The sequence below is a fragment of the Typopeltis vanoorti genome, chromosome 1, assembly GCF_054136105.1.
Source record: "Typopeltis vanoorti isolate ZY-2024b chromosome 1, IOZ_Tvanoo_1.0, whole genome shotgun sequence".
NCBI classification, from domain to species: Eukaryota; Metazoa; Arthropoda; class Arachnida; order Uropygi; family Thelyphonidae; genus Typopeltis; species Typopeltis vanoorti.
The window spans coordinates 114,702,681-114,727,240 of record NC_143549.1 but is presented as its reverse complement, the minus strand read 5'-3'; the positions used below and the strand labels follow the sequence as shown (position 1 = coordinate 114,727,240).

The 24,560-nt window shown below is 34.4% G+C and overlaps 1 protein-coding gene across 1 annotated transcript in view; it reads right to left on the bottom strand.

The window, feature by feature from the left end:
- Nucleotides 1-24,560, bottom strand: part of LOC150110329 (macrophage mannose receptor 1-like) — a 154,717-nt gene that overhangs the window by 67,958 nt on the left and 62,199 nt on the right. The window contains exons 8-15 of the mRNA XM_090392932.1: nucleotides 23,732-23,844; nucleotides 23,370-23,455; nucleotides 19,935-20,105; nucleotides 15,305-15,343; nucleotides 13,820-13,989; nucleotides 9,047-9,221; nucleotides 4,260-4,394; nucleotides 802-924 (exon numbers count right to left, since the gene is read on the bottom strand). Coding sequence (XP_090249058.1) covers nucleotides 802-924; nucleotides 4,260-4,394; nucleotides 9,047-9,221; nucleotides 13,820-13,989; nucleotides 15,305-15,343; nucleotides 19,935-20,105; nucleotides 23,370-23,455; nucleotides 23,732-23,844 — 1,012 coding nt within the window. The remainder of the gene's footprint in view (nucleotides 1-801; nucleotides 925-4,259; nucleotides 4,395-9,046; nucleotides 9,222-13,819; nucleotides 13,990-15,304; nucleotides 15,344-19,934; nucleotides 20,106-23,369; nucleotides 23,456-23,731; nucleotides 23,845-24,560) is intronic.

Genomic DNA, 24,560 nt, shown 5'->3' with positions numbered 1-24,560 from the left:
ACATTCAAGTCTATAAATATGGCCGGTACATTGCGCCAGCTAATTTCGTGTGCTCTTTTCTAATGACCGAATGCCTCTTCTGAAGTATGAAATCTTGAGATTCCATCGTATTTAGTTGAAACCCGAGTCTTTTGAAACGCAAAAAGCTTTGTAGATACCGACTGAGCTATGGCGTATCTTAAATTTGGCACTGCTTATTCACTGAATATCTGTAGCATACATGTGATAAATAAGTGGTGATATACACACTCTGTCCTTCGAAAATAGAAAAAACTATTGGAGTCACCTGTTGTACCTGTTTGTTGTCGAAAGCGGCAACCTTCATTAGTGTTGTGTCAACTGTTTATGACATTTGTTTCATTAGAAGCCGAGTTATAGTGCCAAGAGTGACAGTGTGTTTTGACGAACAGTCGAAAAATGAGTTTCGAAGAGAGAACTGCGATTGACTTTTGTGTTAAATTTGGTAAAAGTTTTACCGAAATACATCGAATGCTTCAAAAAGTATACGATGATGAATACTTATCCCGTACACAAGTTTACGGGTGGTTTAAGCGATTTCAAAGTGGTTGTGAGACGGTTGAGAACGACGAAAGGCCGGGCAGTCCAAAAACTGGATTGAGCAAAGTTAACATCCAAAACGTGCGTGATTTTATCAAAGAAAACCCGAAATCGTCAGTGAGATTGATTGAAGATGAATTGGGGATTCCAATTGGTGTGTACACATAAAAATATTTTATTAATTAGGGAAAAAAATTACCAGAAGCGTACATGATGAAAAGCATTTCTAAAATATCCACTTACTTTGTTCTTTAATATTATGAATTGATGCCAAAACACCACCTAACACTGAACACCTCTCCGCAGCATTTTTCCAATCTTCTCGTCTTTTTTGATCCTTTCCGATCGCCATAAAACACTTATTTCCTGTAGATTCACAGAAACGAAAAAAAAAATTCACCTCGTTTCGTAAAGGTAGAGAAAAACATATTCAATTACTTCAAATAAAGTTTCTAAAAATTCGATTAAACAGATTTCTCACAGTGAACCCATTCAATATTATATTTTTACATCTGAAAAGAGAAAATAAGGTGAAAAACTAACTAAAAATATAGCCTGCATTACCAGCTTGCCACTTTACATGCAACCTGGAATGCTATAGGTTAAAATGATGAACGTTTAAGGATATTTTATAGAATCAAAATGTAATATTTAGAAAAGAAAATTTCTGTGTAATCAAAAGAAATATTTTCATGTATTTAGTGAAAACGTTTATATTCTTATATAACAATACAAAAGTTCCTACCAAATAAATCAAAATATTTATTTTGAAATAGATACTGGAATTTATTAGGTATAATTAATGTTTTATAATTTCTCTTTTACATCACTGAGTAAGAATTAAGAATGAGCTAAGAACTGCTAAAGAAATTAACTCTTGAAATGATGTTTAAATAGTCGCCGATGAAATGGCTAGACTGCTCATTGGAAAAGTGTTCAAGTACCTGAGAAACTCGCATAATGCACTTGGACCAAAAGCAAACAATTGCCAGATGATAATTTTGTTTCATTTTCACGTAGAGTTTACTCTAATAATATATATGATTCAACAAAATTAACAGAACTAAAGGTTTTTCATGAATTTATTTTCAACAGTCTCACCTAAAGCGAATAGTTGATATAATAAGACATTCTGATATGCAAATTATGAGTACTGAACAGGAAATAATCAAACATTGATCTGGTCCGCACATAACGAATATTATTCATGCCAATAAAAACAAGGATTGCAATCACATCATTTCATTTCCGTCTTTTTTCCTTGCTCAGTGAGATATCTCCAGTACGTTCAGGAAGTCAAGTCATCATTGAGATGTTTCTTTGAGATGGCAAGCAGTTAGATAACGATCGTCCCTTCGCAGGCCAAGATGGCCCGTTAACTTAATGTTTCACGAAGTGTAGTCTCGCCACTATGAATGCAGTTTCAGGAGAGAAATCATTAGAAGAAGAGTAATATTTAAAATGTAATTTTAAGACGTAATCCTATCGTGTACTTTCACTATCTCTTGAAGTTGCTGCGACCACAGGTGAAAACATTCCCACTGGACTGTGTCAAGAAGGCTCAATTCAAGTGGACTAAACAAAGAAGCCAGTGGTTTGTATCGCCTTTTGCAACCAAGGCCATCCGTTCAACATCAGAGAAGGGAACATTACAGTGGATATAATATTCTCATGTAGGGCAGAATAATGATCGATGGCTGAACTTCTCATGTTTTTAACCACCTAATCGGTCATTATGGATCAAATACGCATCCTCATACGCTTCGTATTTCAATGTAATATCAACGATATTGCAATTTTAATATGAACATCGCATCCATGATAACCTTGACGTCTATTGACGTTTTGGCCGGTAATGCGGTTTTAATATGGATACCGATAAGAAATCCACCTATTATATGTAGGAATCAGTAAGGGTACGTTAATCCAGATTTTCTTTTCCTGCATGATTATATACCATTGCCAATAGAGCTCAAGAGGAGGAGTATCTTGAAACTGCAAATATCCAACGGGTGCCGTGGCTAAAACATTTACCATACTTAAATCCGATCGAACGCTTGGTATGGGATGCACACGTTTGATGGGTGTCACATTGCATTCCGACAACCACCACTTCAGTCAGTAATGGAATATGTTGCAATAAAATCTTATAGACACCTTCTATATCTAGCATGATTCACCATTTAGCAGTAAGAACGGGTTCATACTCTGTACTGATGGTATGCGACAATATTTTTAAGCACATTATTTATGCTTCTGTCGTGTTCTTTCGCGATAATTCTTATATATACTATGTAATATTCTTTATAACTGTCCTATGTTTCTCTCGTCTCCTTATTTCACAGATATTGTATTATACCCCACTATACAAAATTTTGACCTACTTCATCGCAAACTGCACGAGTTACGCTATATTTTAAGTGTTTTGTTAATTTTGTAGTACTGGGTACTTAGTTCGTAACATTCAACTGATAACGCGAAAAGTACAAATTAGGAAGGCATGTGCCATTAAGACTATTGACCAAACAGCATGGATTCAAAGTCTTTATACTGAATACTACAGTTTTTACTAGGTTCAACGAATTTTCTTGAAAATGGGAAGTAGATACTGAAGTGTGCAAAAATGCTCGAAATATTACTGATAATAGTGCCAAAAAACAAGGTTTCAAAAAATAGGGGATATTTCTTTCCGCTTCTTTGCAACCATCAGTAATAAGAGATTTTTGCAGGTAAGCTGGGAAGAAAGCGTCCCTTCTGACGAAGATATCCCTTCAGTTCTCCCCATTCTGTTCATTTAATTTGTTCTTAACCCACAATCGTTGTGTTAATTTGAACAGTCTGAATGGTTCATGGCCTAACTTGTGTTTTCCTGATCTTCTCACTCTTGTATTCACAAAAATAGTCATATAATAACGAAGCTATAAGTGCTTCGATGAGACGAAAACAATGCTCTCATTTTACTAACTGTTTTTACCAAAAATAAGTGTTGTATCGATAAAATTGGACGAGACACCAATTCGCTAATGTACTCTTTACAGATGAGAGTTGTTTATGTCTTTCCTCAGATTCTCGACAACACTTGATCTGGCGAGAATTCATTTTTATTGATGTCAATGCATCACCACATCGTACACGAGCATTGGAGATACTTCTGGAGACCGAGGATATTAATGGATTCGAGTGGCCAGCATGCTCCCCTGATCTGAACCCTATAGAACACGTTTGGGACGCAATAGGAAGACGGGCTTCTGCTCAAAATTCCCATTCAGAAAGAAAACAAAGCCTTAACCTTGCTCTGAAGGAGAAGTGGGCCAGTTTGCCTCAAGAATTCCTGAATCACTTGGTGCTAAGCATGGTACAACGTTGTGAGATCTTCATTGCAGTTCCTGTTGGACATATTCTATAGTAAAATATTTCTCCACATAGCTTTCTGTAAGCACTGTACATTAATTCTTTATATACGTCCTTAGGAAATTTGTAACTTTTGCCAAAAAACATATCGCGATTTAATTTGTAAGAAATTTATGACACAATTTGGTTTGTGTGTAATATAATTTATTAATATGCTGGTAATAAATTTATGTCCACATTTGACTGTATTCATGAAAGATTTTTCATATAGAGGTGAAAATGTAGTTTGTCCTTAACTTTTGAACACAAGTGTATATGTTACTACAGATATTAACTAAAATTTTACTTACCAAAGGGTCTCCAAGCATGCGGGCAGTATCCAGGTAATGGAGTTGTTGAAGGCGTATTTATCACAGCTGTTGATGAGTTTTGTTTCTTGCATATAAACGATGTTTTCAAATTGCAGTTGTCATCATTCCACGTACCTGAAAATCGAAATGAAATCAGAGAAGAATTCTATTGACGTCGGTCTTCGATAAAACTGTACTGGTGCAATAATTAGCAACAAGCACGAAAGCGAATAAAAATAAATAAAATAGATTATACTTGGTAAGTAATACGAAACAAGGAAACAAAAGTAACCTTCAGAATGTATCAGTACTCTTTTTCGTAGCAGTTACTTTCGATTTATCGTAATTTTAAAATAAGCAAGAATAGAATAATTCAACTTTCTTTTTTCCAGATCTCTCCAGTACTACATTTATTGCGATGTTCTCTTTTGGGAGCTCAATTGGAACCAAAAGATGATGATGCAGATGAAACAGAAAGTACATGAATGCCCCTAAAAGCTGTAGAGTAACATTGGTCTGGTATGCCATTCTGCAAACCATTTTAACATTAAAGACAGAAAGCCTTTCATAAAAATCCTAAAAGTAACTTGTACAAAACAGTAACCGACTACAACTTTTCATTGAGACAACATATTTAATTCTGACGAAGGAAAACTAATGGGACTCCCATTTCGTTCTTTTTCTTTTCAGCTAAAAAATGATAACCCGGATCAAAGAGAAGGACCAAATGGTGAATCACTGCATTTAAATAACGCGATTTCTATTAATGCATCTTTATTTTTGATTCAACACATCATGTGTGTGTGTGTGTGTGTGTGTGTGTGTGTGTGTGTGTGTGTGTGTGTGTGTGTGTGTGTGTGTGTGTGTGTGTGTGTGTGTGTGTGTGTGTGTGTGTGTGTGTGTGTGTGTGTGATATTGCTTTTTTGCTTTTTCTTTCGTTTTAGAAACACGCTCACTCTCACTAGAGATACGCTTATATTTCTCGTGACACTAGAGGCGTAATGTGTCAAATATACGTTTCATGTTTAATGTCATTCGATATGCTCAGTAACTCTATTACAAAATGGAGTGACTCAGTAAAGAAATGATGGTTATATCCGCTGTTTATGAGTCAGCATTTGTCAATGCGCCAAACTAATAAATTCAATTATGATAGGGTTCATTTAATTTGACAACCAACCAGTCGGTCTTAGAAATTTTAGTTCTTTTTTTGATTTACATTTCTTGATTTAACCCTATACTATATTTATACTGTGATTATATGACTGCTCGTGCATGGAAATCTCAGTCTTCCTTAAAGAAATCCGTAAGAAATCAGCCACGAAAAGGAACTTGTTGCAGGTGTATTAACAATATTTTTTTGCGAATAATTTTTAACTACAAACACTTATCCTTCGAAAAGGATAAATGCTTTCGCAAAATGAAGTGATAATGATCTCTCATAGAAATTTATAATCTGTAGGAATCATGTATGACTTCAAACGAAAAACAATGTCTTCAAGAAACAACCTCGGTTTGGTTCTGAATCATCTCCTCAAGATATCATAAGATGTATTCGATGATGCAGACTTTAGTTGAATGACTCCTATATCAGACTACACTATTTACTAGTTAGTTTGAAAACACATGTTATCAAACTAACTAGAAATGTTCAACAATAAAAAAATGTTCGATCTATAATAATAAAATAATATACATCGAACATTTATACATTTATACATAACATATATTTCTCAAAAGATGCCTCATTACATATATTTCTCAAAAAAAAAAGCAATTCTACAATCTCTTAATGACTTAAAATGAACTTTCAAAAAAGTATAGGTAGGTGTCATCTGTATAAAGATATTCATAATCGTACAGTCTAACCACCAACATTTTTCAAATGTGTTTAAGATTGTAGGAAAAGTCAGAGCATCATTCCTCAGTAGCTTTTCATCCTTCAATATAACAAACCGTACAGAAAAAACTCAAAATTCGGATGCATAAAAGATGCCTGCTAGCCTTATTTGTTTCGACCATAAATTCAAAACAATCACTGCTGAGTTCTATTGCTTTCACTTTATAACTGATTGCTACTGGTTCGTAACATAAATTACGCATGTATGTCCTTATAGTCCTTATAAGGACTGGCTTAAAGGGGCGAAGCAAGAATGCTTTTCATCTTCCCCGTTATCTGTAGAGGACAGTGTAGGGATAAGGTGTTATTGAACTATTAAAGCTCTGATCATGGCAGGAGGGTAACAGCAATAGCCGAGCCTCAGTTAAAACTTCACTGGCTACAGCATTGCCATCCATTACCCTCCAAGGGTATTAATCACCGCATCTTACGGCCGATTTCCTTCTTCCATCCAAGCATGTATGCCAAGTTCTTGTATATATATATATATATGCGTAATTTATATGAAACATTCTGGGGTATATGAAACATTCTGGGCTTATAAGTAACAGCATATCTCATTTTTATGTGAGATATTGTGTTATCCCTTTTATAAATTACACAATAGCCTATCTTAAAAATGTTTCTGCTCCTTCGGAAAGCCAATTGTAACCTTATAGGCTGTGACCATGGGGATTTCTCTCAGAGTGCATGTTGCATTTCAAATGATAAACTCTGGTTGTCATTAATAGTAACTTCTGTCACTGTATCCTATGAATGAATAAGGAAACTAAACAAACATTTGCCTTCGAAAGTTTGTTTAGTATCTCAAGCCTCTTCTATATCCTACTGGACAAGTCAGAAAACAGTTTAAGATATGCATTCATCAGCTAAACATCATTACCAACTAACTAACAGCGTGTTTGGCTTTTATCGGCAGATACTGCTTGCATCCGTCTTGGCATCGACCCCACTAGACCTCGGAAGGTGTCCTGAGTTATTCTATATCAGATGGAATAACGTTACAGAGATCATCGACGTAGCGAGGCACTGGCATCGACCGAGGATGCTACGTTCCACATGATCATACAAATAATCAGTGGGGTTAAAATCAGGCGGGAGAGCACACGAAATGCTTGGATATTCTTTTCAAACCATGCTTGCACAATAGGTATCTTGTGATGTGGGGCGTTCTCGTGCTGGAAGAGTCCAGATCCATCGAGTTTCTTTGCCATCGTGTAGGGAAATACCTGGTAAGAATTAGCGGTTGGATCCAATCGGAATGAGAGGACCCTGAGATGACCCATGATGTCCATGAGAACAATCCCCATACTGACCATTTTCCAGCTGCATCCACTCGCAGCGACAGGGGTGGTAAAATCTTTACGCATGAGGGTATGCATTTTTAGTAACACTCTGGAATGTGTATTCGAAAGATTACGCAGTGATAAATTCGATCAGCAATGTAATAGCTAAAATCAGGATGTATGATATCGTTATTTCTTGAAATAATTATCAAACAAGCTGGTTTGATAATTAAAGTTTATTTGATAATTAAAGTTTATTTGATAATTAAAGCTTCGTGAAGAGTAGTAAGCGAAAACAATCCCTATTGAAAATTTAAAGCAATAATCATTTCAAAAAAGCATACGAAACAATTCATCTAAATGTAAACATCAGAAAGTAGCAAGGGATGCGTCAATCCGTTCCATATGAGCACAATTGCTTGCCAGTTAGGTGAACGGAGAACCCTTGGAAAATGCTATTCATTTCCAGTATCTTGGCGGTCATTTTTTCTAAGAAAATTCTGAGTGATGAAGAAACTGCGTCACTTGAAATGGGTCTGCATAACTTTTGCACATGTGAGAAACCTCGAGTTTGGCTTGAGTATGCACGATCATACTCAGACGTCCAAAACCTGAACTTGCACATTCAGTAACATATAGCAAATTGGGACGACAAGAGCACTATAAGGCGAGAAACATGGACCAAGACAAAAGCACATAAATAATCTGGAAAATATTACCAATGTTGCTATCGAAATATCTATGATTTTGGATTGGGAAGACAGGCGCACTTATATTTCCAGTTTGATTGCCGATAGCTGCATTAGTATTGGGGTAGTGGTTATCCACTTCAAACTTTGCTAAATGAATCATCTCTCATGTATGTTAAGATACTCGCCTTTCGAATCAGATCTTCTTCTGCCAACTAAAGGATAGCTTAAATAACAAAAACGGGAAATGAATTGCATTAAGTATAGCGTCAACGCAAATATGAAAAATTGTAACATTGGCAACAACAACAACGGCGAGGTACTGATTCTAAATCCGTCGAAAACAAAAGAAGGTGCCTGCAAGATCTCTGTATTTTGGAACAGGGAGGGATGCCACAAATACAGAGAAGAAAAAAAAAAGAAGAAGCGTGTGAGACCGCAGGACGTAAATGTTTCTCATCTATAGTAGCTCCTCCTGGAAAACATATCACCTTGGTGGAAGGTCGTACTAGTCAGTCTTTAGCCTAATCATCCGTCTTTTGACTCATCACAAAACAAACTTTGGAAATCAAACTCGTTCGTGTCTATAAGGTGGAAAATAAATGGGAGCCCTAGTTCTGATGTACGGAAGGAGCAAACTATAAAGATAATGCTGTTTTGCTAAAGACGTACTGCAGTTCCATATGTTAGTAAGAGATTAAAACATTGTGCGCTATAACCTCTACTTAATAATCCAATTAGTGCTTTAGTTTATTTTCTAGAAGAAAAAAAATCAGCTAAACCAAAAGGGAAAATTAGTTTTAGATATTACCGTGGGAGACTGATACAAAAAGATCAAATGGCAAAATAATACATTTTTCATATAAACGCAATGTTGTATCCTACGATCACAACACTGCAACATTTGCTTACCTGAATCAATAAACATAGTGACGCAGCCTTCTTGTTTCATAAAGTTATTCGGTTCATTCACATTCCACTTCTCAAAGTCCACCACTGATCCATCGCTCCATTCGAAAGCTCCATCGAATCCTAATGCATTAAGACCAATCCATATCCTGGTCTGGTCCAACGTTTTACTGGAGAGCTAGGAAAAAATTATTCATAAGTGTTTAACTGATAACAATAAATTAGGTTTTATATAAATATTAAGCTTTTTTTATTTTATTTTTATAATGTAAAAATGATTTTAAGAAAATAAACTTTTGCAAAATTAGAACAGACGAGACATTTATCGAACCAAGAAAAATAAATAAATCCTGTAACACCTTTTGTCCTGAAATAAAATAGGCAGGAGTTACTTCATCCCTACTAATGTTATGAGGACAAATGGACAGTGAGTTACCATCCTTCGCTTCACTAATGGTGAATATAAGCTATCAATGAACTACTATGTTCCGAAGAAAGAGAAATGACAAATAATTTACGCATCACCTGCCATAAACCCTAGGTCATGTATCGTGGTGTCTTTACAGTCTTTTTTTTTTGTTTGTTTGTTTGTTTTTGTTTTTGTTTTGTTGAGATGACAGATGAAAACACGATATTCCTGCAGCAAAAAAATACCTCTAGTGCCAGAGATCGACTAACTTGGGTACCGACAAAAAACACAGAAGCACATTTGCTGTTTATTTAAGAATATGTAACGTAAAATAGTTTTTGAATGCTATTATTCAAATTTCTATCGGGATTCAAGAAAAATGTGATTATATTTCTTCTACTAACCAAGCACAACAAATCATAAAGGTAGACTGGTGAATTGCACTGAAGTAAGGAATACTATAATGATTTTTATCCTTCTTTATATTTACTTTTATTTTTTGGAAAGATATAAATTTAAACTTCATTCACGTATCTTTTTTTACCAGAGACAAGCGAAAGATTTTAGAGTGATCAATGGGCCGTTGTAGAAATAATGACGAAAATGTGACATCAGCATCTAGGTTCGAATAAATCGCTTTAAATTGGTTAAATTGCACAGGACGTTTATATAGAAATATATGAGGAATTTGATTATCATGTTGATTTAATTATCTGGATACTAATATTAGCAAAGCAATTTCATCGAACTTTGGTGTAGATTCACTTTTATGTCATCATTAATAACGTAAATTTGCATTATGAATAATTTCCTATAGAAAATTTTCCTCCATATTACAGTAGTTTTTTTTTCAGGACTTCAGTTATTGATAGATCTTATATATCGGTATTCTAAGAAACTTCGTGCTGTATCAATCCTCCTAGATCAGCGTTTCTCAAATTTTTCCTACGACAGAACACTTCACAAATCCTGAAATTTTAACGGAACACCTTGGTTAGAGTCGAGTATCATCGGTGTCGTATTCAATGTAAAGCTAAGGGCACACTGTCGCCGAAGCAGACGACAGTGTGCCCTTAGCTTTACATTGAATCTATATCGCTTCGCAAAAATGCGACAGCGCACATTACAGGCGCCGGGTCGCAGCCCATCGCATTGACCTTGCTTGCGATCGCACGTTTCCTAGAATAGATACCTCCGTACTTTACTCGGTCTCGGAGGTGTCGACAACCGCGGGCGGCTGAGTCAAGGCCAGCGCGCGCTGGCCTTAATAGCACAGTCCGCAAGCAAAGTGAGGAACGCCTGATTTTCAAACATGTTTGAACTTGTTCGCAACATTTAAAACCATTCCAGGCTCATATCAATTTTGATAATTTTTCACGGATCAATTATTCACTTTCAGTAGTAAAGAGAACTAAAAGTTTAAAGCACAAACTACTAGAAATTACGAAAACTAGTTCATTTGTTGGTATTGTGAACATCTAAACAGTTCGTTAAAAAACTGAATAACAGATCTATGCAACCGTTAATTGTCCCCAGCAAACACGCATTAACGGTTGTATAGATCTGTTATTCGGTTTCTTAACGAACTGTTTAGATGTTCACAATACCAACAAATGAACTAATTTTCGTAATTTCTAGTAGTTTGTGCTTTAAACTTTTAGTACTCTTTACCTCTGAAGATGTTAGTCTTACGACTAACAAAACTTGTCGGGTGCTGTTTTTAGTACTTGTTTAGTTTTAAAAACAGTTTTCTTTAATAAACATGTGGTCATAAAACCGGAATAACTATATTGAACTGCTTTATCACAGAAACTTCCGCAATAATAGCAGTCGTAGCATTTCAACAAATATTAAAATACATCGAAAAAAGGAACATCTCAAAAATGTTCATGAAACCAACAGGATGATGTCGTGAAACGGAAGTTAACATTACGATGTTAAAAAGAATTCCATTTTGAATGCAAACCATAGCGATCTCGGTAAATATAACATTAGACGCGCCTTGGTAACACACTAGGTATCATCAATCTCTAACACACGCATCAAATAGACAACGAAGACTATTCCCACTAGTGGTCCAATTTGAGTGCAGGTTATGACGATTATCTTAATCTTATATCACTGTTCTTATTGTAATCTAACACAACAAGAACAGCGATATAATATTAATATAATTCTTTGAAAACACGTGAATGTGCCAAACAGACGCTACGATATTAATGTCAGATTCAAAATGGGATTTAAAATATTTTTAAAACCATTTTGATTATTCTAAGCATTTTTTGATGAGTATTTGAGATCGACAAATGAATCCTTTCTGCATTTTCATAGGTTTGAGCAGGTAGCAATGCTACATGATCTGTTATGGCATCTCTTTTCTTAGTAGACTACAGAGGAACTACGAATTATACAATTTAAGAACCTGTGTAGCTCAGCCGAAAGGACGTTTGCTTCCAGAGCGCTAGGCCACCCGAAGAAACAGCACCTTAAGTTCTAGTCTAGTTGCAGGCTAGAGGAAATTTTCTAAGCCTTTTTTCGACAGGTTCCCAAGTTAGTCGATCTCTGGCATGGGAAATGTATATATATATATATATATATATATATATACACACACACACACACACACACACACCTCTTGTTCTGGTCTCTCTAGACGAATACTGGAACGTTCACCTTGCATTAATCCTATAAAACCCTTTATAGGATTGATGCAAGGAATTTATGGGAATTTTTCACAGATCGCTCACCATCTTGGTCGCTCGTATCTTTTCCACCACTTCCTCATCCTCAAAAAGCAAGGAGACCAGAGATGAGCGCAGTAATCCAAATGTGGACGTATCAAGGCCTTATAAAGTATCTTAGTTTTATCCATCTATTATTGAATTCTCTTTTTGACCAATTTTTCCAGTACTTTTGCCACCACGCCTGAGATACCGATTGATCTACAATTTGCGACTGCAGCCTTAAATGATTCCGTTATTGAAGAGAATTATTTTGCCCTGTCTGTTTCCTCTTCCTTGGAACTCTACCAAAGCTCAGACTTAGATTAAACAGCTTGGTCAAAGGCATTACCAGTTACCTTGCACATGCTCACGAAACCATAGCTGATATCCCATCTAATCGCACAGCTGTATTTACATTGAGATTCTGCATTATCCTAAGAAACTCCAATTCACCCACCTCTATTTCCATATTAATGTCTGTCACATAGGTTAAAGCAGTAACCTAACTAGGATGATATACCCTTGCAAAGGTTAATCAATACCTCAACTATTTTATCAGTTTCCATCTCCTCGTGGCCATCACTCATTAAGGTTAATCTTCCATAGTCATTCTTCCTCTTACGTGCCACAAAACGAAAGAACTCTTTGGGATTTCCTTTGACCTGCTCGGTTAGATTCTTCTCATAATCTGATATTGCCTTCCTTGCCATGTTGATCACTTTTTCTTGGTTGAACCTTGTACTATTCATAAGTTTGCTGGTCACCTTTCTCCCTACATACTCTCCACAGCATTTTCTTCTTCTGCAGCTTAATCATATTACTCATCGCTCTAACTCCTGTCTGATTAAACTTCCTTACGTTAGGTATACAATTTCATACTGTACTGCTTCCTCTAGATAACTCTTAACTATCTCCCACGCACTACTATCATCGTTTCCTTGCAGTGCAGTGCTTTATGCCATGGCACAACTTTTAGGTTCCTCCTAAGCTTGTAGTTCCACATAAATACCCCTTCTTTCTAAAATATTCCTCATGTTTTATAATCTCCCAAATCAAAATCTCATGTCACTTTCGACAATCGGAGGCCATGTGGTCACCTTGGTTATCGGTAGCCCTTCTGATCCTATGACCAGGTCAATACTCTCCCCCCCCCCCAGTCCACACAATGACATGCTGCCTCAAGTAATTATCCCTCAGTCGGTGTAAACATTCCATTTCCTTCCTGTATTGTGATGTTTCTTCCTTCCAATTTATATCTCCATAGTTGAAGTCCCCCATAATAATCACTCCACCTGTATTCATTATAGTAATTTGTTAATACATATCTTCCAGATCATCAGTGGAAATCCCTGATCTATAGCAGCACCCAATAGAAATGGTTGATGCAAATGAGCAGAAAGATTGTTCAGTTTTCCAGTCATGTAAAATATACATTTTTAAGTAACATTTCTCTAAAAATATGCTAATGAAGTTTAAAGGTGATTGCTATTATGATTAGCCTACCTATCATTTGACACCTGTGGCCTTTACTATTAAAAGACACTTAAAGACACAATTTGAAATGTTTGTGCATCGCCTTTAGTCGGGATTTTAGTATTGCATTTATTACTATTAAATTTAAAAGTACGAAAAAACGTTCCTTACCAGTCGTAACAGAAACAAGGCTTCCTTTGTAGAGTGGATGGATGTAAGCGAGGCACCTTTGCTTTTGCAGTATTCTAAAGCACGGTGCCAGTTGAACCTTGTTACCTTGAGATGGTAGCAGTTGTCATCGAAAAAATACCATTGAGCTCCAAGCGAGCTACACTCGCGAACTGAAAATCGTGAAATGAAAAAAAATTAATAATAATAATTAATTAAATTTATTCGTGAGGACAAAGAAAATTACGTAAGTTATTTTCGTAAGTATATTGAAATTAATCATTATAAGCTTAGATGTTCTTCATATTCTCTTTTAATAATGTGATTTATACCATTATATTTATTCTTAAAATTACTTAAATTACCTAAAATTCTGTATCTCAAATGTGGGCAACAATAGACCAACTCTTAGTAATCTTTTAAATGTAAAGTCTTAATGAGAATAATATTTTTGACAATAATAAAGTTTATTATTATCTTGCAGAGTATTTGTATAATTAAAACATTATTATTACATTTACAATCACAGTGTAAAATGCTGAATACTTTTTGTTTCGATAAACACACGTAATAATAAAAAAATATATCCCATTGTTGCACTTTTCTTTGTTTGTTCTGGAAACATCTCTACTGAATCCTCGAATATATGTTAAGCTTATCTGAGGATGAAATTAGAATAGCATATATTCGAGGGGTTCCTATATAGAGAATATAACGAGTGGTATCAGCATATCTGCTGATAGATTTTTAAACCGAATTAGGTATACAAGGTTTTGCATATTGCGGTGGAGGAAAAAACTGTTTCAGTCCAGATGTAGGATGAATTAATATCATGGCTACATATGTCAATTTCCTGAACAAATTCCAGGAATGTAAATCATAGGCTTTGTAATTTCCGTTACTGCAAGAGTCAGAATTAATTGTGATGGAATTCTTTACGAAATGAAAGGGAAACAGAATCATCATTTATTTAAGGGTTCTGAATTTAGCTGGAATTACGGACGAGGCAGCTAAGGGTTCGTGTCCAGTATGTTAGGTCGGTTAATTGCAAGTGCGTTTTTCAGGTCTGATAGCCTCTTTTGTAGAATGTAAACCCTGCGTTTTCAGGAGCGATAGAACACTGCCATCACCATATGAGACAACTCACCTCACCAAAAGAGAAATCCTTATATCAGTTCCTGACTCTCTATACAGGATTTGAATTTAGGTTTTTCTAGACAACTGTTACCATATCACCACGATAACGCTATTGGAGCTTATTTAGGGAATGAAAAATGAATAATTGTAATAAAGTGGAAAGTGAGTAAATAGTTAATGGATGCTTTTCTTTAAACTATTTCTTAGGGTTATAGCTTAAAATAACAAAACTTATCATTTATAAGCTTGTATATCTGAGTTCTGCACACACATATACCCACATATACTTCTTTAAAAAAAATACAAAGAAATGAAATGTATTAATGAGATTTGGTCGGTAGGATAACTTACGTGGTTCAACAGTGATTTCCTTCAAAGGATCAGCTAAAGCTAAGAAAAATTAAAAAATAAATAATGATATTCAAAATGAAATAGTTTTGAGAAATTGCAAAATATTCATAATTCATAACATTTTAAAATCAATAAATCTTCATTGAAACCTGCTAACATAAATTACTATTTAATTCATTTAATTTTGAAGAGAGTTTTATATAAGGGATGGTAATTATGTTGCCTCAAGTCTAACTAGTCCCTCTTCAGGATTTATTCATATAGGTGTGGGAAGACTTAGTTTCAGATTCGTTTTTTTATTGTTTCAAAAAATTAGATTTTTTTAAAACAAAGTACTGTTTTAATGACAGCATATGTTGGAACAATAAAAGCTCATCACAAACGCTTTTCATGATCTTTCTTGAATATTATTCATACAAATACACATAGGTGTTTCACGTCTTTAAATAAGAACTTCCAACCACTTCTTACAAACAACTTGGACATCTGGATGGTATTACGCGCAAAGTGAGGCAGAATGTATCTTTTCTGATAAATATAGAAATGTCGCATAACTGAGTGTTGAAAAGCTGAATTTATTATTTCTTTTCCCCTTTAGTAGGCTTTTATAGAAATACGCATTTTAGAAATGAATATAAATATTAACGAGGTCGTGTATGTTTGCATATTACACGATACGGCTCTAGGAATATAAAGTATTGTTATCCACAAAGCTATGGACATGTTGGAAATCAGTTTGCCGATGAAAAATAATGACAAATGCAGAATCGTGAGACACACTGATAAGATTTAACGATAAATTATGGCCCACTTCAAAAGCATAAAGAGATTTCATAATAAAGTAAGTTTGCCGTCTTTCAATTTGGAAAAAAAAAACATTATCTGCTAAACTTTGCATTTAATACGATATCCCGTTTTTATGCCATAAGTAGTTGAAGTTATTATTCAAAGATGAAATTTCTCTTTTTAGAATAACAATAAATTTGACCTCATAGACTTCTCACAATCACGTGAGTATGATGAGGAATGATACTGAGCTGATCAGCTACTAATTCTGTATATATCTACGGAAATGAAGTTAGTCACAACTGAAGCAACTTTATAAACTTATTTGCTTCTCGTGTTACTCTCCAACACAGCGAAATTAGTAAACATGAACAGAACTAAAGAGGACTGTCGACCATAGTACTAGTTATCAACACTATTGTGCAATATGGTAATTTATATTAAGTGATAAAGAAATAAAATATTTACAGTTTACTGAACAGTAGATTTTTCAATATCAATCTCTTACATGTAAACAATATTCAAATTCCAAAAACGCACTACATGCAAATACAAGAAAAAAAAAAAAAAAAAATCCTTTAAGTCATCCACACAGATTATATCCCGTGTGAGCAGTCAGTTTTCTGTGTTCCTTTTAATAACAAATTGGTTCTTGACTGATTAATGATTAATATCATTACTGAATTTAATTAAATGGAAAGAAAGGAATGGCAGTTCGGAACTATACTTTCATCAAAATGAATTCGTAAATCGGATATTGACAAAGAAGTCCTGTAAGAAATCAAGGATAGAAAATGGAGGGAAAAAATAATTTTTTTTCCACAGCACAACAAATAATTCCTATTTCGTTAAATAATTAACAATCAATCCAAAGTACCTGATATACTGAATTGTTATCGATAGATTTTTGTGTAGATCGAAGTGTAAAAACTATGCATGTCCATCTCTGCCCATCATGTCCATGTCCATGTCTCTGTCCATGTCCATCATGTATGTTCAACGACCTACAATGCGGCAGAGATGTGCGATTCTCGCGTTCGCTTACTCTTCATCTTACAGAATGGTTCATCGTCCAAGAAAATAGGCTAATATTTTCATTTGAAAATATTGACCTATTTTTTTGGATGATTAACGTCTGACTTAAGGCTCCTGTATTTTTTTCGAAATTAAACACCAACTTAGATTCTTTTTTTTTTTAATTTGGCATAATTTTTTATGTAATACAATTTTCGTTGGAACGTTTAAGCTCTCAACCTCCATATTACACAGTTCCTTGATACAGTAATGTCACAAACTTCATTTTTACAGAACTAAGTGCAGATACGTCTTAGAGCAGCCGATTACAGTGAAAAGTGGGAATCCACTGTCTAATTATTGCAAAACAGTCGTCAAGTGCAAACAATCAACTACCAATCGACCGTCAATGAGAAAAAGGAAGTGTTTATCTGATCGAACGATCGTTACTCGATTAAAACAGAAGAAATATATTAGAATAGCTGAGAAAATATTTGTGACTGCGTTGTCAGCAGAAGAATTTAGAACACGAAGTAACATTTTCGTAAACTTTCTAAATAAATCTAATCATAGTCCTCTCATTTATTCATGCATTTGACTAATCCAAAATGCGAATGAAACTGGAATTCGAAAATAAACTGAAACAAAAATGATATAAGTTTAGAAGTTTACCTTTAGGTTGCAATTTTTATCTATATTTTTTCTTTCTTGTCCAAGCAAAGCAGCTCGATAATAAATAAATAAATAAATAAATAAATATATATATATATATATATATATATACACACACACACACACACACACCAGGGCAACTCATTGTAAAGGTGATAAAGCTCTGATCACTATTCTTAGTATTTTCCCATAATGTAAAGCACATCTTACTAGAAGATGTATATACTGCAATGCACCATGTGTGGATTGCCACTACCCAGACCGGTTTCAACCTTTTTTGAGGTCTCCTCAGTGAGTAGCTAGATCCTAAATACCAAGGTTATAGTAATACGGAGCCTTAACAACTTTACCTATAGAAGTTGCAACAAAGTGTTTTTATTTTTAATAAAAATCGAGATTTTTATTAAAAATCTCGATTTTATTTTAATATCTTTTTATTTCAATAAAAATCGAGATTTTTATTAAAAATAAAAACACCTTGTTGCAACTTCTATATGTAAAGTTGTTAAGGCTCCGTATTACTATAACCTTGGTATTTAGGGTCTAGCTACTCACTGAGGAGACCTCAAAAAAGGTTGAAACCGGTCTGGGTAGTGACCACACACATAGTGCATTGCAGTATATACATCTTCTAGTAAGATGTGCTTTACATTATGGGAAAATACTAAGAATAGTGATCAGAGCTTTATCACCTTTACAATGAGTTGCCCTGGTGTTGTACCATCATTAGACTTGAACTTTGTTTCAGGCGCAAACTTAATTGTTTGCATACTTGGGATTAGGAGTTAAAATAACCAAGTTTATAAAATAACTTGGTTATCCTAATATACAATATCCCCAAGTTAAAAAATTTATTACATATATATGTATGAAAGTAATCGTTCTATGTGATTATTTACTTATTTGGAGTATTATATTTCTCATGAACTATGAGAAATGCAATGCTTCAAATAAGTAAATAATTGGAAAACAAAATTATAAAATAATTGCTGCAAAACCTGCCTTAAATTCCACTTTGGAGTGGAATTTAAGGCAGATTTATGGTGGAAAAATATTTGACTATATTTGAATTATATTTTTGGTTACGCATATTTTAGGATGCATTTTCTTTAAACACATCGGTTACCTCGTAGATATCAAAATCTAACCAAATAAATAATTATAATAATTGAAAACCGAAAAATAATAAAAAATACTTTGTGAAAAGTAGAAAATTCACCTTTCTTGCCGGACAATTATTAAGTAAGACCCATTTAGTTTCCTCGTCTAAAGTATTAGGTAAACTGCATAATTAAGATCTTTTTTTTTTCTGATATAAATGGATGTTAGAATTCCGTTACTTAAGAACAGACGCTTTCAATTAAAATGTGCTATATCATTAAATTAAGTACTTCTGTAAATTGAAATTAATTTCGATTTACAGGAGTACAAAATAAGCTCCCCGTAGCTTATTTTGTGTGTGCATGTCATCCAGCAGTCATCTGTCAAATATCGCATAAACAATAAACGTATTGTGACAAATGAAGCATCGTAATTAAGAATTAAGGAGCATCGTAATTAAGGATTAAGGAAATAATGAAAATCATACAATGTCCTAATAATCACATTTTCGGGAACAGTTTAAAAATGAAAATTAATGTTTCGTACTGAAATGTTTTATTTAAATTGAATATTAAGACTTTCCAGCATGTTTTTCCTTTTTTTTTCTTTTTTTAAATTTCAATCTCTTCCTCACGAAATTTGAAAAACCTGCAACGAATATTGCAAAGTGAGTAGATCAACGAGTTAAATAAACCAGAAAGATTGCTCTAGACTCCAGTGACTAAACCTTGTGCTTTTACAATCGAGTAATTGTGGTCATTGATGGGTAAGAAAATCATCTGAAAGCTTAAGAACATTCAAGCAATCCATTAGAGAATAGTCAATTCTCTAAGAAAATTCCCATAAGAAAAGTCAATATTCACTCTAAAACTAAGAAAAGCAAATACTTGCAAACTTATTTCTCTGAGCAGATTTGCTGTATATTCTTTAACAGCTAAAAAAAATGATCGAGTATCTTAACACTTGTTACTGTTACATGTTTAAAATAATTATCATTATTTGATTTTAAAAAAAATGAGGAACATGATTTACAAGAGCAAAAATGCAAGCAACCTACCTGTTAAATCCGCTTTACATATGAAACCCAAACGAGCAGAACAGGCTTTAAAATCGAAATAAGGAGCAATTGGATAGTGAGCAGCGCAGCTGCCTTCGAGATCTAAGTCATCCTTCCCCAGATTTTTAAATGCCTCAGAATCATTCTTTCCAGGATCAGTCCGCACGTCAGCTGGATAATAAACAAAAAGAACACAACAACTGATTGACCGAACTCACCTCGATAATTATGCAGCGTTGATTTCTGTTTTATGAATACAGAATAAGAACTAAGCACTGATTATCTGCACCCAGTGATGAACGTTAGCGATTAGTTGCAATCCTCAAATCGCATTTCATGTGGATCTAGCGCTGACGTGAGCAAGTTTACTGTTCAACCAGTGTTCATAATTTGTTTATATAAAAATAACTAAAAAATAAAAAATCTCTATTCTGAACAAATTACGCTAAATGTTTGCTTATTTTGCGCTATTTTCGTTGGTCATGCTACAAGAATTTCTTTTTTTTTTTTTTTGAATTTTTTTCACCGATATGTAAAAGATAAACTAATTCATTAATGTTGTTCATATAAAGAAAATTAATTAGCGGTTTTTTTTAATGCTAAGAAAAAATGAGCTATAAAATGTTCATCTAGATAATTAAATAATTTAAAAGAAGAATAAAAAAAAATTCATTTTTCTCCAAGTAAGCAAATTGAGGTTTGGGTTAACAAAATTCTGAAGCTGCCTCAAAGTATTGCCACAGCAATAGCTTTCCGAAATTACGCGAACTTCGCACGTGTTACTTTCATTTTGATGATGTTAATAAAAGCAAGCCAAATAGGATCTCAGATAAATTCTTATTTACAAATCATATTAGGGATTTTATTCTAATAATAGTCCTAAAAAGAACAAAAAATTAGTCAAGCTCTTTTGTACTCGACGAGGTTGCTACTCTTATTCCACTGTTAGTATTCATATTCAAAGAAACCTCTGTATGTACGAGATCGACTTCCACGGCAAATCCCTAAAACGATGTTTTATCTAAAGGATTTTGCAATGACATAATTAATGTTAGGGATGATGATGATATTCAACCAGTAGAATCGCCACTGCTGGGCAAGGCTGCTCCATCTAATGCGGTGAGGGATTGGGTCTGCTTCTCCCATGATGACCCAATACATCTTAGAAGAGTTATATTTGTATGTACGAGTGCGTGAAAGACAATGACAAATATCGATGCTCAAGAAGAAACTCGAACGGGCAACCTTTTGTCTGGAGAGTGAATAACTAACCACTCACTCAAAAAGGAAGGCCATTAATGTCAGTACTCATTCCCTGTTTCATGTTTTTCCTTCAGATAGTAATGGCTATTGGTTTCTTACAGCATTACTTTGCTAACAATTAGCAAGAATTAAAAATGGAACGATGGTATTGTTGACAATGGGAGGGAAATACACTGGTTTCCATAAATTAACGATCAAACAGTAAAATTATGATAATTCAAAACTGTATGATAATTTTATGCACTTCGCTGATAGCTGTATAATATGAAATGAAAAAGAAACATTCACAAAAAATTTTAAATGAATAGGTTAATTCAGTAAAAAATGGGTACACGACGTTTGTTATTTATAACGAGACTAGTAAAGTGCCTCAAAAAGGAATGCGGCCGCCACCCCCTCATAGCTATACAGCGACAAAATTATGTTTCACAGGGTTTGTAATAGTGTCCAGGAGCTCAGTTAGTAATAATAACCATTGCTCCTGCAAAGATCTTCAAAATCCCTCCAGGCTTTCAGGAGGGAGTGTTGAGAGCAGCATCATATCTACCTAGAGTATCCCAGACACGCTCAATAGAATTAAGGTCAGCAGCTCTGGCGGGGCGGTACATACTGTAGTCTGTTCTTGAAGATATTGATCCACGAGCTTCGCTCGATGACAACCGACCATTATCATCTTGTAGGATAAATGTTTCCCGTATTGCTCCAGCATATGGAAGAACACAGTGGTCCAGGGCCTCGTCTCTATAAGTAGCAGCATTCATTGGTTCCATTAGGATGTACATACAAGTCAGTGAGTCCACTTAACGAGATGGTCCAAACCATTACACAACTTCCACCATAAGTGTCCTTTCACGGAGATTAGAGGGATGATAACGTGTCCGTGGTTCTACCCAGATCAGAGTACGCCTAGTATCATTTTATAGAGCAAATCGGGACTAATCTGGAAACAATACTGATCCCTATTGGTTTTGAGTTCAGTTGAAGTGGAGCCTGACCCATTGCAACCGTTCTTCCTGTGGTGTGGGTGTAGAGGAACGATATCGATAGATATCGGTTACCGATGGGTTACCGATATCGTATAGATCTCGGTAACCCATTACGACTGTAACCTTCCTTCATTGTATCTCTGGGATGCGGTTTATCTCTGTTGGAATTGGTTGAGCAGTCTGTGAACCACAGAATTGGTCACATACAACTGTCTGGCTAACTTCGCTTGACTTTGGCTGTCCTCTATTCTTACGATGGCTCTCCACTTGAATTCATTGGCCAAATGATGTCTTTCAGCCATATCCAAGACTTTTGCTATAACGAAATGTTTTATTCTCAATCCAGACACGAAATGGAAAACCACTCTAAAATGCCAGATTTTATGCCGTGGCTCATTTGAGTATACTGTTGACAGCGCCATTCATTTGTATACGATAACCAAACTCAGGGTCACTTTTACATGTACCTAACTCTCTCTCTCTCTCTCTCTCTCTCTCTCTCTCTCTCTCTCTCTCTCTCTCTCTCTCTCTCTCTCTCTCTCTCTCTCTCTCTCTTCCTCTTTGTTATATTATAAGTTTTGTATTATTGAAAAAGTTTTTACAAAATAAATAATTTAACAAAAAATTTAAATCTCCGTTCAAGAATATTTAAAAATAATCTCAGATAATCAAGATATTAATTAAAACTAATCATCGTTTTTACTCCGATCTCTGACTCGAGACAAGTTTTCTGTTTACTTTCTCTCTTGCTGGTCAGGCACGAAACTCTTTCTTTTTTTGAGGAAGTCAACATGCCATTTAATGGGATTAATTATAGTTTTTGTTAATAATATTAAATATATTATTCGTAATGGATTATGAATAAAATTAATTACGAATTCGAAATTGATGAATCTTATGTTGTTAGATAGAAGGAGTGATGCAAAACATGCATTTTCGTTATAGATTATAACGAAATCTGGGAAGACTTGAATTAAATTGTTCATTGTTATTTAAAACGTGTTATAGAATTAATGTGTTTGGGTCAGGAATGCTGTTTTATTTCGAATAAATTGTGAGCACTTAAAAGAGAGTCATTTACTACTAAACTTATCACTTCCGCTTCGTAAATTAACAGAAACAATCACCACGCTCAAAGAGGAGAGTCCAAACATATGTGAAAATATCGATGTACATTTTTACTTACCGCTCTCATTAGATTGATGAGGTTGCATTTCTATCCAATAAGGGAATGAAGCATTTGTTGCAATAATATGAGGAGACCCAAGAAGTCTAAAGGAAAGAAAACTTAACTTCATTGCATGTTAAGCTCAACAGTATCACTAAAAATGGTTCATAAACCCACAGCATTAAGTTTCCTTCTATAGATCTATAGATCTATAGACACAAATGCATAGGAGACATCTTGGTTTCTCCCTTTGTTATTTACTTTAAACACTTTTTATATAAATGATTTCATAATTACATGGATTAAATTAAAATGAAAATAATCATGTTTAAATTTTTATGTGTTCATGATTCGCCAAGATTAGATGAATAAGAACTTACTGCACGAGTTCTTCCTTTTCCTTTTCCGTATCACAATTAGCTAAGTTCCCTCTTAGAGTTTGGCAGTACTTTAAGGAATCGTTCCAGTTTAGGGTAAGAAGTGGCGGAGATACCTGCAGTAGAAAGAAAGTTGCAAGTTGACGCGCACACACAAAAAAATAAAATAAAAAAAGAAGATTAAATAATCAAAAAAACACAAAATAAAAATAGGACTCAAAATCCTATCTAATCAAAATCCTATCTAAAAAATCTGTATAAGGAAACCAAGAATTATAAACGACACTGGTTGATACTTAGGCTTCTAAAAAGCGGTTTATCAAAACCAATACGACGCAAGTGATACATATAAGACAGATTGAGTAGCCCCAATTACTAGTCTTCTATGTTTAAATTTATAATATAGCAATAACTTTTATGCTTTCGCTGCAATGTTTCCTACATAGCAAGCTATTTCTCCACCCCCACCCCCACCCCAGAAAAAAAATCTCCATTTTTATGGCTACTAATTTATCATTACACTACGTTCTTAAGTAAAGTAATCTATACTACAGAAATTAATTCTTAACCATATAATGTAGTAACTATTTGAGGTAGTGGAAGTGAAGAAAATGAAAAATGTTTCATGTCGAAGGACATACATTTGAATGTTATCGCGCTGCTTAAATTTTTGTAGTTGGAGATATAACGAAAAAATAGGATTTCGTTGAGTGAAAGTTATGAAATTAATAGAGAAATGGAAATGGCAAACCATGAATTGATCTGAAGATAAAAGCAGAAACCTACTTGAAATAAATGTTAATATTCAATGAATAAGAATTAATGTCCAACA